Genomic DNA, 15112 nt, shown 5'->3' with positions numbered 1-15112 from the left:
CATGGCTGAACATGAAACTTCAGTACCCCCTTCCTGCTTTCTCGCCATAACCCTTGATCCCCCGAGTAGTAAGGACTTCATCTAACTCCCTTTTGAATATATTTAGTGAATTGGCCTCAACTACTTTCTGTGGTAGAGAATTCCACAGGTTCACCACTCTCTGGGTGAAGACGTTTCTCCTCATCTCGGTCCTAAATGGCTTACCCCTTATCCTCAGACTGTGACCCCTGGTTCTGGACTTCCCCAACATTGGGAACATTCTTCCTGCATCTAACCTGTCTAAACCCATCAGAATTTTAAACGTTTCTATGAGGTCCCCTCTCATTCTTCTGAACTCCAGTGAATACAAGCCCAGTTGATCCAGTCTTTCTTGATAGGTCAGTCCCGCCATCCCGGGAATCAGTCTGGTGAATCTTCGCTGCACTCCCTCAATAGCAAGAATGTCCTTCCTAAAGTTAGGAAACCAAAACTGTACACAATACTCCAGGTGTGGCCTCACCAAGGCCCTGTACAACTGTAGAAACACCTCCCTGCCCCTGTATTCAAATCCCCTCGCTATGAAGGCCAACATGCCATTTGCTTTCTTAACCGCCTGCTGTACCTGCATGCTAACCTTCAATGACTGATGTACCATGACACTCAAGTCTCGTTGCACCTTCCCTTTTCCTAATCTGTCACCATTCAGATAATAGTCTGTCTCTCTGTTTTTACCACCAAAGTGGATAACCTCACATTTATCCACATTATACTTCATCTGCCATGCATTTGCCCACTCACCTAACCTATCCAAGTCACTCTGCAGCCTAATAGCATCCTCCTCGCAGCTCACACTGCCACCCAACTTAGTCTCATCCTCAAATTTGGAGATACTGCATTTAATCCCCTCGTCTAAATCATTAATGTACAATGTAAACAGCTGGGGCCCCAGCACAGAACCTTGCGGCACCCCACTAGTCACTGCCTGCCATTCTGAAAAGTACCCGTTTACTCCTACTCTTTGCTTCCTGTCTGACAACCAGTTCTCAATCCACGTCAGCACACTACCCCCAATCCCATGTGCTTTAACTTTGCACATTAATCTCTTGTGTGGGACCTTGTCGAAAGCCTTCTGAAAGTCCAAATATACCACATCAACTGGTTCTCCTTTGTCCACTTTACTGGAAACATCCTCAAAAAATTCCAGAAGATTTGTCAAGCATGATTTCCCTTTCACAAATCCATGCTGACTTGGACCTATCATGTCACCATTTTCCAGATGCACTGCTATGACATCCTTAATAATTGATTCCATCATTTTACCCACTACTGAGGTTAGGCTGACCGGTCTATAATTCCCTGTTTTCTCTCTCCCTCCTTTTTTAAAAAGTGGGGTTACATTGGCTACCCTCCACTCCATGGGAACTGATCCAGAGTCAATGGAATGTTGGAAAATGACTGTAAATGCATCCGCTATTTCCAAGGCCACCTCCTTAAGTACTTTGGAATGCAGTCCATCAGGCCCTGGGGATTTATCGGCCTTCAATCCCATCAATTTCCCCAACACAATTTCCCGACTAATAAAGATTTCCCTCAGTTCCCCCTCCTTACTAGACCCTCTGACCCCTTTTATATCCGGAAGGTTGTTTGTATCCTCCTTAGTGAATACCGAACCAAAGTACTTGTTCAATTGGTCTGCCATTTCTTTGTTCCCCGTTATGACTTCCCCTGATTCTGACTGCAGGGGACCTACGTTTGTCTTTACTAACCTTTTTCTCTTTACATATCTATAGAAACTTTTGCAATCCGCCTTAATGTTCCCTGCAAGCTTCTTCTCGTATTCCATTTTCCCTGCCCTAATCAAACCCTTTGTCCTCCTCTGCTGAGTTCTAAATTTCTCCCAGTCCCCAGGTTCGCTGCTATTTCTGGCCAATTTGTATGCCACTTCCTTGGCTTTAATACTATCCCTGATTTCCCTAGATAGCCAATTCACGCCAGACAGGAATGTACAATTGTTGTAATTCATCCATGCGGTCTCTAAATGTCTGCCATTGCCCATCCACAGTCAACCCCCTAAGTATCATTCGCCAATCTATCCTAGCCAATTCACGCCTCATACCTTCAAAGTTACCCTTCTTTAAGTTCTGGACCATGGTCTCTGAATTTATTGTTTCATTCTCCATCCTAATGCAGAATTCCACCATATTATGGTCACTCTTCCCCAAGGGGCCTCGCACAATGAGATTGCTAATTAATCCTCTCTCATTACACAACACCCAGTCTAAGATGGCCTCTCCCCTAGTTGGTTCCTCAACATATTGGTCTTCTTTCAATGTAACTGAATATCGGGCAGGGTATATAAAGGACGACCGAAGCGATACTGGTTATTTTGCATCGCTGCCCATGTACAATTTCAGCTGCGATGAGTTTGGTGCCTGGGATTTCTATTAGAGCCTTAGCTGAGCTTCCGAGCCCACCTCTTCTCCATCAGAAACAGTGCCGACGTACAGCTCTTTAACCTCACTCGCTTCTGTCTCCACATCAGCCCATCTGCGCCTCACATCCTTGTCCATGCCCTTCTCCCCTCCGCACTTGATTGAGGCAACGTTGTCCCGGCTGGCGTGGGCGCCAGCCGCAGGAGACGGCAGATCGTCCAAGACACTGCCCTGTCTACTCTGTCCCATCGCATGTTCTCACTGGCCCCAGGCACCAAACTCATCGCAGCTGAAATTGTACATGGGCAGCGATGCAAAATAACCAGTATCGCTTCGGTCGTCCTTTATATACCCTGCCCGATATTCAGTTACATTGAAAAAAGAAAGAAAGACTTGGATTTATGTAATGCCTTTCACGACCACCGGACATCTCAAAGCGCTTTACAGCAGTATCATCCTCTAGGGGACAAACATTTACTTTAGCCACTCTTTTTCCTTTTTATATATCTGTAGAAACGCTTACAATCTTTTTTATATTTCGTGCTAGTTTACGTTCATAAAATATCTTCCCTCTCTTTATAGAAACATAGAAACATAGAAAATAGGTGCAGGAGTAGACCATTCGGCCCTTCATATTTATAGTCGTTCTTTGCTGTCTTTTAAAAGTTTCTCAATCCTCTGGCCTCCCACTAGTCTTGGCCACATCATATACCCTTGTTTTCAATTTGATACCATCCCTTATTTCCTTAGTTAGCCACAGATGGTTATCCCTTCTCTTACAGTCTTTCCTTCTCATTGGGATATATTTTGTCTGCCACTGCTCATCAACTGTCCCATACTTTAATAATTTTTCCCAGTCCACTTTAGCCAACTTTGCCCTCATACCTTTGTAGTGTCCTTTATTTAAACATAGGACACTGGTTAGAGATCCAACTTTCTCACCCTCCAAAAGAATTTGAAATTGAACCATGTTATGGTCACTAATTCCTAGAGGATGCTTTACTACGAGATAATTTATTAATCCTGTCTCATTACACAGTATCAGATCTAAGATCAACTGCATCCTAGTTGTTTCTGCAACGTACTGTTCAAGGAAACTATCCCGGATACACTCTATGAACGCTTCCTCAAGGCTACCCTGGCCAATTTGCTTTGTCCAATCAATATGAAGGTTAAAATCACCCACGATTATTGTCGTTCCTTTTTCACAAGCCTCCATTATTTCTTGATTTATACTCCGTCCAACAGTGTACAACTGTTAGGAGGCCTATAGACTATGCCCACCAGAGATGTTTTCCCCTTATTATTCCTTATCTCCACCCAAACTGATTCTACATCTTGATCTTCTGAGCCAATATCGTTTATCACTAACACAATGATATCCTTTATTAATGGTGCTATCCTTTTCCTTTCTGTCTGTCCTTCCGAATTGTCAAATACCCCTGAATATTTAGTTCCCAGTCCTGGTCACTTCTCAGATCATACCCATTTGTATCTATTTGTGCCATCAACTCATCTATTTTGTTACGAATGCTACGCGCATTCAGATAAAGAGCCTTTAAATTTGCTTTTTTACCATTTTTTTCCTGCTTTGACCCCACTTTCTGATTCACCTTTATGTTTATACATTCTGTCCCTTCCTGGCATGCTCTGGTTTTCATTTCCCCCAGTCCTACCCACCCTGATCTATTGCCTTCTCCTTATTCTTTGACTTTTTACATTTTCGCTCACTTGAATCCTCCCCCCAATTAAGTAGTTTAAAGCCCTCTCTACAGCGCTAGTTATTTGATTTGCCAGGACCCTGGTCCCAGCACGATCTAAGTGGAGCCCGTCGGAACGGAACAGTTCCCGCTTACCCCAGTAATGATGCCAGTGTCCCACGAACCAAAACCCATTTCTCTCACACCAGTCTTTGAGCCATGTGTTTTACTCTCTGATGCAGCAACGATGAAGGAACAGCGATACACTTCCAAGTCAGGATGGTGTGTAATTTGGAGAGGAACGCAGAAGTGATGGTGTTCCCATGCTCCTGCTGCCCTTGTCCTTCTCGGTGGTAGAGGTCGTGGGTTTGGGAGGTGCTGCCAAAGAAGCCTTGGCGAATTGCTGCAATGCATCTTGTAGATGGTACACACTGTAGCCACGGTGCGCCGGTGGTGGAGGGAGTGAATGTTGAAGGTGGTGGATGGGATGCCAATCAAGTGGCTGCTTTGTCCTGAACGGTGTCGAGCTTCTTGAGTGTTGTTGGAGCTGCACTCATCCAGGCAAGTGGAGAGTATTCCATCACACTCCTGACTTGTGCCTTGTAGATGGTGGAAAGGCTTTGGGGAGTCAGGAGGTGAGACACTTGCTGCAGAATACTCAGCCTCTGACCTGCATCATGTGGCCACAGTATTAATGTGGCTGGTCCAGTTCTAAAGCAGTTAGGTGTGATAATCGAATAGTATTACTTATAAATTGGGACCATTGTTTTCCCTGTATAAGCACCCACATTACTAATGTCCACTCCAGCTGTGATTTCAGAAAAATGACCAATATCAGATGGTGTCGAATATTGGTTCCTTTCCACCTTCCATCTCGTGAGAGATTCACCTTTCATTTTTGAACAAAAGAAGCCAATGTATAACCACTCCAGTATAACCACCATGATAGAGAAAGGTTTCAAAAGGAAGGCCCAGTAAGTTATACTCGGTCAACATACAGCTCACAACCGGTTCGGTATAACGGTGTGAACCACGAAATACTGTGCGAATGCAGATCTAGTGTAAGGATTTCATCAGCAAACAGCAACAATCAGCATGTATACTGCACTTTTCCAGTCCCATATCCATCATTTCAGATATTCAATGGTTATTTATATTCTCTTGTGTTTCCAGGCTTCCAGTTAACATTCCCGATTCCATAACAACTTGGGAAATTCAGGCGGTTGGCATGTTTGAGAATAAAGGTAAAAAGCTTTTTTTTTTATTCGTTCCTGGGATGTGGGCCTCGCTGGCGAGACCAGCATTTATTGCCCGTCCCTAATTGCCCTTGAGAAGGTGGTGGTGAGCCACCTTCTTGAACCGTTGCAGTCTGCGTGCTGAAGGTAATCCCGCAGGGCTGTTTGGGAGGGAGCTCCAGGACTTTCAGCCAGCAGCGATGATGGAGGAACAGCGATATATTTCCAAGAGTGTAATTTAAAGGGGAATGTGCAGCTGGTGGTGTTCCCATGCATCTGCTGCCCTTGTCCTTCTAAGGGACAGGTTTGGGAAGTCCTGCCGAAGAAGCCTTGGCAAGTTGCTGCAGTGCATCTTGTAGATGGTACACACTGCAGCCACGGTGCGCCGGTGGTGGAGGGAGTGAATGTTTAAGCTGGTGGATGGCGTGCCAATCAAACGGGCTGCTTGTCCTGGGTGGTGTCGAGCTTCTTGAGTGTTGCTGAGTGCCCTGGGCTGACATCGGCTTGTGAGGTTATCAGAGCATTAAATTAATTTTCTCGTATTTTAATGTCGAATTCTGCTCATCTCAACATTGTTTAGAGCAACATTATAAATATGGTTGAGAACCATTTATTAATTGGAAATACTGTACGTTTATTTAATTTGCAGATGACATCAAATTGGGGGGGATAGTCAATACTGAGGAGGACTGCAACAAATTAAAGATGACATTTATAAACTTGCAGAATAGGCACATAATTGGCAAATGAAGTTCAACACAGATAAATGTGAGTTATTACATTTTGATAGGAAGAATAGGCAGGTCACTTATTACATGGAGGTTATGAGTCTGGGTGGGGTCGAGGAACAAAGGGATCTTGGAGTACAGATACACCAATCACTAAAAATTACGACCCAGGGTAGCAAGCACTAGGGTTTATTACTAGAGGTATAGAATTGAAAAGTAGTGAAGTTATTATACCTGTATCAAACCTCGGTTTGGACCACACTTGGAGTACTGCATATAGTTCTGTCGCTATATTATCAAAAGGATATAAAGGCACTGGAGAGGGTACAGAGATTTCCAAGGATAATGCGAGGCTATACATATCAGGAAAGGATGAACAGCTGGGTCTCTTTTCTCGTGAAAAATGAAGGCTGAGGGCTAACCTAATAGAAACATAGAAACATAGAAAATAGGTGCAGGAATAGGCCATTCGGCCCTTCTAGCCTGCACCGCCATTCAATGAGTTCATGGCTGAACATTCAACTTCAGTACCCCATTCCTGCATTCTCGCCATACCCCTTGATCTCCCTAGCAGTAAGGACCTCATCTAACTCCTTTTTGAATATATTTAGTGAATTGGCCTCAACAACTTTCTGTGGTAGAGAATTCCACAGGTTCACCACTCTCTGGGTGAAGAAGTTCCTCCGCATCTCGCTCCTAAATGGCTTACCCCTTATCCTTAGACTGTGACCCCTGGTTCTGGACTTCCCCAACATTGGGAACATTCTTCCTGCATCTAACCTGTCTAACCCCGTCAGAATTTTATATGTTTCTATGAGGTCCCCTCTCATTCTTCTGAACTCCAGTGAATACAAGCCCAGTTGATCCAGTCTTTCTTGATAGGTCAGTCCCGCCATCCCGGGAATCAGTCTGGTGAACCTTCGCTGCACTCCCTCAATAGCAAGAATGTCCTTCCTCAGGTTAGGAGACCAAAACTGTACACAATACTCCAGGTGTGGCCTCACCAATGCCCTGTACAACTGTAGCAACACCTCCCTGCCCCTGTACTCAAATCCCCTTGCTATGAAGGCCAACATGCCATTTGCTTTCTTAACCGCCTGCTGCACCTGCATGCCAACCTTCAATGACTGATGTACCATGACACCCAGGTCTCTTTGCACCTCCCCTTTTCCTAATCTGTCACCATTCAGATAATAGTCTGTCTCTCTGTTTTTACCACCAAAGTGGATAACCTCACATTTATCCACATTATACTTCATCTGCCATGCATTTGCCCACTCACCTAACCTATCCAAGTCGCTCTGCAGCCTCACAGCATCCTCCTCGCAGCTCACACTGCCACCCAACTTAGTGTCATCCGCAAATTTGGAGATACTACATTTAATCCCCTCATCTAAATCATTAATGTACAGTGTAAACAGCTGGGGCCCCAGCACAGAACCTTGCGGTACCCCACTAGTCACTGCCTGCCATTCTGAAAAGTACCCATTTACTCGTACTCTTTGCTTCCTGTCTGACAACCAGTTCTCAATCCATGTCAGTACACTACCCCCAATCCCATGTGCTCTAACTTTGCACATCAATCTCTTGTGTGGGACCTTGTCGAACGCCTTCTGAAAGTCCAAATATACCACATCAACTGGTTCTCCCTTGTCCACTCTACTGGAAACATCCTCAAAAAATTCCAGAAGATTTGTCAAGCATGATTTCCCTTTCACAAATCCATGCTGACTTGGACCTATCATGTCACCTCTTTCCAAATGCACTGCTATGACATCCTTAATAATTGATTCCATCATTTTACCCACTACCGATGTCAGGCTGACCGGTCTATAATTCCCTGTTTTCTCTCTCCCTCCTTTTTTAAAAAGTGGGGTTACATTGGCTACCCTCCACTCCATAGGAACTGATCCAGAGTCAATGGAATGTTGGAAAATGACTGTCAACGCATCCACTATTTCCAAGGCCACCTCCTTAAGTACTCTGGGATGCAGTCCATCAGGCCCTGGGGATTTATCGGCCTTCAATCCCATCAATTTCCCCAACACAATTTCCCGGCTAATAAGGATTTCCCTCAGTTCCTCCTCCTTACTAGACCCCCCGACCCCTTTTATAACCGGAAGGTTGTTCGTGTCCTCCTTCGTGAATACCGAACCAAAGTACTTGTTCAATTGGTCCGCCATTTCTTTGTTCCCCGTTATGACTTCCCCTGATTCTGACTGCAGGGGACCTACATTTGTCTTTACTAACCTTTTTCTCTTTACATATCTATAGAAACTTTTGCAATCCGTCTTAATGTTCCCTGCAAGCTTCTTCTCATACTCCATTTTCCCTGCCCTAATCAAACCCTTTGTCCTCCTCTGCTGAGTTCTAAATTTCTCCCAGTCCCCAGGTTCGCTGCTATTTCTGGCCAATTTGTATGCCACTTCCTTGGCTTTAATACTATCCCTGATTTCCCTTGATAGCCACGGTTGAGCCACCTTCCCTTTTTTATTTCTATGCCAGACAGGAATGTACAATTGTTGTAGTTCATCCATGCGGTCTCGAAATGTCTGCCATTGCCCATCCACAGTCAACCCCTTAAGTATCATTCGCCAATCCATCTCAGCCAATTCACGCCTCATACCTTCAAAGTTAGCCTTCTATAAGTTCTGGACCATGGTCTCTGAATTAACTGTTTCATTCTCCATCCTAATGCAGAATTCCACCATATTATGGTCACTCTTCCCCAAGGGGCCTCGCACAACGAGATTGCTAATTAATCCTTTCTCATTACATAACACCCAGTCTAAGATGGCCTCTCCCCTAGTTGGTTCCTCGACATATTGGTCTAAAAAACCATCCCTTATGCACTCCAGAAAATCCTCCTCCACCGTATTGCTTCCAGTTTGGTTAGCCCAATCTATGTGCATATTAAAGTCACCCATTATAACTGCTGCACCTTTATTGCACGCACCCCTAATTTCCTGTTTGATACCCTCCCCAACATCACTACTACTGTTTGGAGGTCTGTACACAACTCCCACTAACGTTTTTTGCCCTTTGGTGTTCTGCAGCTCTACCCATATAGATTCCACATCATCCAAGCTAATGTCCTTCCTAACTATTGCCTTAATCTCCTCCTTAACCAGCAATGCTACCCCACCTCCTTTTCCTTTTATTCTATCCTTCCTGAATGTTGAATACCCCTGGATGTTGAGTTCCCAGCCCTGCTCATCCTGGAGCCACGTCTCCGTAATCCCAATCACATCATATTTGTTAACATCTATTTGCACACTTAATTCATCCACCTTATTGCGGATATTCCTTGCATTAAGACACAAAGCCTTTAGGCTTGTTTTTTTAACACCCTCTGTCCTTTTAGAATTTTGCTGTACAATGGCCCTTTTTGTTCTTTGCCTTGGGTTTCTCTGCCCTCCACTTTTCCTCATCTCCTTTCTGTCTTTTGTTTTTGCCTCCTTTTTGTTTCCCTCTATCTCCCTGCATTGGTTCCCATCCCCCTGCCATATTAGTTTAACTCCTCCCCAACAGCACTAGCAAACACTCCCCCGAGGACATTGGTTCCGATTCTGCCCAGGTCCAGGTGCAGACCGTCCGGATTGTACTGGTCCCACCTCCCCCAGAACCGGTTCCAATGCCCCAGGAATTTGAATCCCTCCCTGCTGCACCATTGAGGACCTTAAATGATGAAAGGTTTTGAAAGAATGGAGACAGAATGTTTCCACTTGTAGGGAAGAGCATAACTAGAGGCCATCAATATAAGATAGTCACCAAGAAATTCAATAGGGAATTCAGAAGAAACGTCTTTGCCCTGAGAATGTGGAACTCGCTACCACAGGGAGTGGTTGAAGCTAATACTATAGATGCATTTAAGGGGAGGCTAGACAAGCATATGAGGGAGAAGGGAATAGAGGGTTATGCGGAAAGATTTAGATGAGGAAAGACGGGAGGAGGTTCGAGTGTAGCATAAACGCTGGCCTGGACTGGTTGGGCCGAATGGCCTCTTTCTGTGCCGTATAATCCTCTGTAATCCTATGTAATTTAAGTGCGAAGAAATGGTGACACATGACTGTTTGGTTCAGAGGTGATCACTGGTCATGGGTCAAAGGGCAAAATAGGAACCAGTGAACCAGCTTTACACTTCGGCCCACATTCTTCCCCATTGAATTCAGTGGAGTCGGTCGCAGCGCATAAGAACATAAGAAACAGGAGCAGGAGTAGGCCATTTGGCTCCTCGAGCCTGCTCCATCATTCAATAAGATCATGGCTGATCTGATCTTGTCCTCAACTCCACTTCCCTGCCCCCCACCCCCCCACCCCCGCTCACCATAACCCTTCACTATCCTGTAGTTCAAAAATTTGTCTATCTCCACCTCAAATATATTCAATGACCCAGCCTCCACAGCTCTCTGGGGCAGAGAATTCCAAAGATTCATGACCCTCTGAGTGAAGAAATTCCTCCTCATCTCTATTTTAAATGGGCGACCCATTATTCTGAAACTATGCCCTCTAGTTCGAGATTCCCCCACGAGGGAAAACATCCTCTCTGCATCTATCCTGTCGAGCCCCCCTCAGAATCTTATGTTTCAATAAGATCACCTCTCATTCTTCCGAACTCCAAAGAGTATATGCCCAACCTACTCAACCTATCCTCATAAGTCAACCCCTTCATCTCCAGAATCAACCAAGTGAACCTTGTCTGAACTGCCTCCAATGCAAGCATATCCCTCCTTAAATAAGGAGACTGAAACTATAACAGGATGTCGATTTGCTATTGCCCATTTCCAAGTTGAATTTTCCGTGTGAGGTTGAACTCGAGTCACCTCCAGTTAGTGCTCCTGCAGAGTTGTGAATTTTGGGGTTGATATCAGTGGAAACTTTTGGCAAATCCTGTACTGAATATGTCATAATGCACAAAGACTTCAGGGACACAAGTTGAGGTGAAGCAAAATGGAAATAATATTTGATTTCATCAAGGGATTATTTCTGAAGCACCAGTTCCAGACAACACTTGCATAAGACCTGTACACTTGCTGCTGGATAACATTACTGCCCTATGATATTAACTAACCTCATCATCATAGGCAGTCCCTCGGAGTCGAGGATGATTTGCTTCCACTCTAAATGTGAGTTTTCAGGTGACTGAAGAGTCCAATGCGGGACGTACAGTCTCTGTCACAAGGTGGGACAGACAGTCATTGAAGGAAGGTCCACCCACATTTGAGTTGAACAGGTGGCTGAACAGTCCAATATGTGAATTACAGTCTCTGTCACAAGTGGGACAGACAGTCGGTGAAGGAAAGGGTGGGTTCGGAGTCTGAGTTGACACACGCTCCTTCCACTTTCGACGCTTGACTTCAGCTTGCTCTCGGCGAAGAGACTCGAGGTGCTCAGCGCCCCCCCGGATGCTCTTCCTCGTGGGCCAGGGATTCCCAGGAGTCGGTGTCTAACCTATATCGCTATGATACACGTGTTTGACATTTGATATACGTGTATATGTATTTGTTTTAAATTTAAGGTTTTTGTGTGGCGGAACCCAAGCCGATGAGAGTCTTCAGGCCATTTTTTATATCTTTGAGGCTACCATATTCCGTGAAAAGAAACGAACAATTGGAAGTGAGAGCGATATTGTACAATTACCTCAAAGTGGACATCGAGGTAAGATGGGAAACAAAAAGCAATAAATATGACAACCCACAAAGATAAAGATATAATGGACGGGAGAGACAATTGCATTCTATCTTGCTTGCAAAGCCGAAATATATTCCATAATCACAGAGCATTTACACGTAAAACAAAGGACAAAGCAGCTATTCCCAGATATAAGAATATAAAAATACAAGAAATAGGAGCAGGAGGAGGCCATTTGGCCCCTCAAGCCTGTTCCGCCATTCAATAAGATCATGGCTGATCTGATAATGGGCTCAGCTCCACTTCCCTGCCCCCTCCCCAAACGCCTTTACTCCCTTGTCGCTCACTGTAGAAATATGTAAGGAATAACATAAGAACATAAGAAATAGGAGCAGGAGTAGGCCATACGGCCCCTCGAACCTGCTCCGCCATTCAATAAGATCATGGCTGATCTGATCATGGACTCAGCTCCACTTCCCCGCTCACTCCCCATGACCCCTTATCTCCTTATCGTTTAAGAAACTGTTTATTTCTGTCTTAAATTTATTTCTAGCTCTCTGAGGCAGCGAATTCCACAGATTTACAACCCTCTGAGAGAAGACATTTTTCCTCATCTCTGTTTTAAATGGGCGGTCCCTTATTTTAAGATCATGCCCTCTAGTTATAGTCTCCCCCATCAGTGGAAACATCCTCTCTGTATCCACCTTGTCAAGCCCTCTCATATTCTTATATGTTTCAGTAAGATCACTTCTCATTCTTCTGAATTCCAATGAGAAGAAGCCCGACCTACTCAACCTATCCTCATAAGTCAACCCCCTCATCCCCAGAATCAACTTAGTGAACCTTCTCTGAACTGCCTCCAAAGCAAATATATCCTTTCGTAAATATGGAAGCCAAAACTGCACGCAGTATTCCAGGTGTGGCCTCACCAATACCGTGTCTAGCTGCAGCAAGATTTACCTGCTTTTATACTCCATCCCCTTTGCAATAAAGACCAAGATACCATTGGCCTTCCTGATCACTTGCTGTATCTGCATACTATCCTTTTGTGTTTCATGCACAAGTACCCCCAGGTCCCGCTGTACTGCGGCACTTTGCAATCTTTCTCCATTTAAATAATAACTTGCTCTTTGATTTTTTCTGCCAAAGTGCATGACCTCACACTTTCTGACATTATACTCCATCTGCCAAATTTTTGCCCACTCACTTAGCCTTTCTATGTCTTTTTGCAGATTTTTTATGTCCTCCTCACACATTGCTTTTCCTCCTATCTTTGTATCATCAGAAAACTTGGCTACTTTGCACTCAGTCTCTTCTTCCAAGTCGTTAATATAGATTGTAAATAGTTTGTGTCCCAGCACTGATCCCTGCAGCACCCCACTAGTTACTGGTTGCCAACCAGAGAATGACCCATTTATCCCGACTCTCTGTTCTATGTTAGTTACAATCCTCTATCCATGCTAATATATTACCCCCAACCCCATGAACTTTTAACTTGTGCAGTAACCTTTTGTCTGGCACCTTGTCAAATGTCTTCTGGAAGTCCAAATACACCACAGCCACTGCTGCCCCTTTATCCACCCTGTTCGTTACACCCTCAAGGAACTCCAGCAAATTTGTCAAACATGACTTCCACTTCATAAATCCATGCTGGCTTTGCCTGACCGAATTTTGCTTTTCCAAATGTCCTGCTACTGCTTCTTTAATAATGCACCCCAACATTTTCCCAACAACACTTTTTGCCCTGACTTTGTGGTCGGAGGCTTCTTACAGATGTCTTTAAATTATGAAAGGTTTTAATAGAGTGGATACAGAGAGAATGTGGGGAAGGGCATAACTAGATGCCATCAATATAAGATAGTCACCCAGAAATCCAATAGGGAATTCAGAAGAAACGTCTTTCCCCAGAGAGTGGTGAGAATGTGGAACTCGCTGCCACAGGGAGTGGTTGAGGTGAATACTATAGATGTATTTAAGGGGAGGCTAGACAAGCATATGAGGGAGAAGGGAATAGAGGGTTATGCTGATAGATTTAGATGAGGAAAGACGGGAGGCGGCTCAAGTGGAGCATAAACGCCGGCATGGACTGGTTAGGCCGAATGGCCTGTTTATGTGCTGTATATCCGTTGTAATCCACTGGGGTGCAAATTCCGTCGGGCTTCTGTTGCAACACCAAATTCGTTTGCGCCTGCGGCCACAAAATTAATCAGTTGGGCCCTGAATGTGGGGCGGAGTGCTGAGGGATGCATTGCACACCTCTTTTAGGGTGCTAGGCCGGCTGAGCAAGTGAAAATCCCAAGTTAAGCAGCCGGCCTCGGAGCGACCGAAGAGAGGCCGAAGACCGAAAATCCAGCCTTATGTATGTAATAGTTTAATTTTTTGAAAAGTAAATTTAAACATTTTTCAATGGGACAAAAATAATGTAAACTAATTTTAAAGGTTTTTGAATGTTTCAGTGATTTTAAAAGTTTTATTGTATCATTTATTTAAATCCTTTTGCTGGTAAATGAGGGCTTTATGCCTGTTCAATGGGTAGCACACTCGCCTCTGAGTCAGAAGGTTGTGGGTTCAAGTCCCACTCCAGGGATTTGAGCATATAAATCGAGGCTGACACTTCAGTGCAGTGCTGAGGGAGTGTTGCACTGTCGGAGGTGCCTTCTTTCAGATGAGGTATTAAACCGAGGCCCCGTCTGCCCTCAGGTGGACGTAAAAGATCCCATGGCAGTATTTCGAAAAAGAGCATGGGAGTTATCCACGGTGTCCTGGCCAATATTTATCCCTCAATCAACATAACAAAAACAGATTATCTGGTCATTATTGCATTGCAGTTTGTGGGAGCTTGCTGTGCGCAAATTGGCTGCTGCGTTTCCCACATTACAACAGTGACTACACTCCAAAAGTACTTCATTGGCTGCAAAGCGCTTTGAGACGTCCGGTGGTCATGAAAGGCGCTATATAAATGCAAGTCCTTCCTTCCTTCCTTCCTTCCGAGTATGAGCGAAGATCTTCATGGTGTGTTATGTGGTAAAATCGCAGGTAGCTTTAGGATGTCCCTGTGCTCAATGTCCACAGGTTTGGGGTGAATTATCACTTTTACCAACAAGAATAAAGCAAAGGTGCCAGTTTTAAAACACAGACCATTTTTATTCCATTGAGTAATGGATATGAAAAATGGGGTGTGTTTAAAACGGGTGACCGATTCACAACCAACCACTTTCTGCCTGCCCGTCTGTGAAAATTAATCTCGAGGACTCGTTACCCCCCCATTGGCTTTTCCATTCCCATGCTGGAGTAACCTGAACAATCGAGACTCACCGTCAACAATGCATGTTTTTTTTACCGGTCAATTAACGGCCATAGATACACACTGTAGGTAATTATCGAAACAAAGAGTTTGCCCATCACCA

General features: G+C 44.5%; 1 protein-coding gene across 1 annotated transcript in view; it reads left to right on the top strand.

Moving 5' to 3' along the window:
* Positions 1–15112, top strand: part of LOC139230173 (complement C4-like) — a 192202-nt gene that overhangs the window by 99520 nt on the left and 77570 nt on the right. Inside the window, exons 17-18 of the mRNA XM_070862015.1 lie at positions 5285–5355; positions 11593–11732. Coding sequence (XP_070718116.1) covers positions 5285–5355; positions 11593–11732 — 211 coding nt within the window. The remainder of the gene's footprint in view (positions 1–5284; positions 5356–11592; positions 11733–15112) is intronic.

This window comes from Pristiophorus japonicus, chromosome 19 (assembly GCF_044704955.1).
Source record: "Pristiophorus japonicus isolate sPriJap1 chromosome 19, sPriJap1.hap1, whole genome shotgun sequence".
NCBI classification, from domain to species: domain Eukaryota; kingdom Metazoa; phylum Chordata; class Chondrichthyes; family Pristiophoridae; genus Pristiophorus; species Pristiophorus japonicus.
This window is presented reverse-complemented; position numbering and strand designations above follow the sequence as displayed.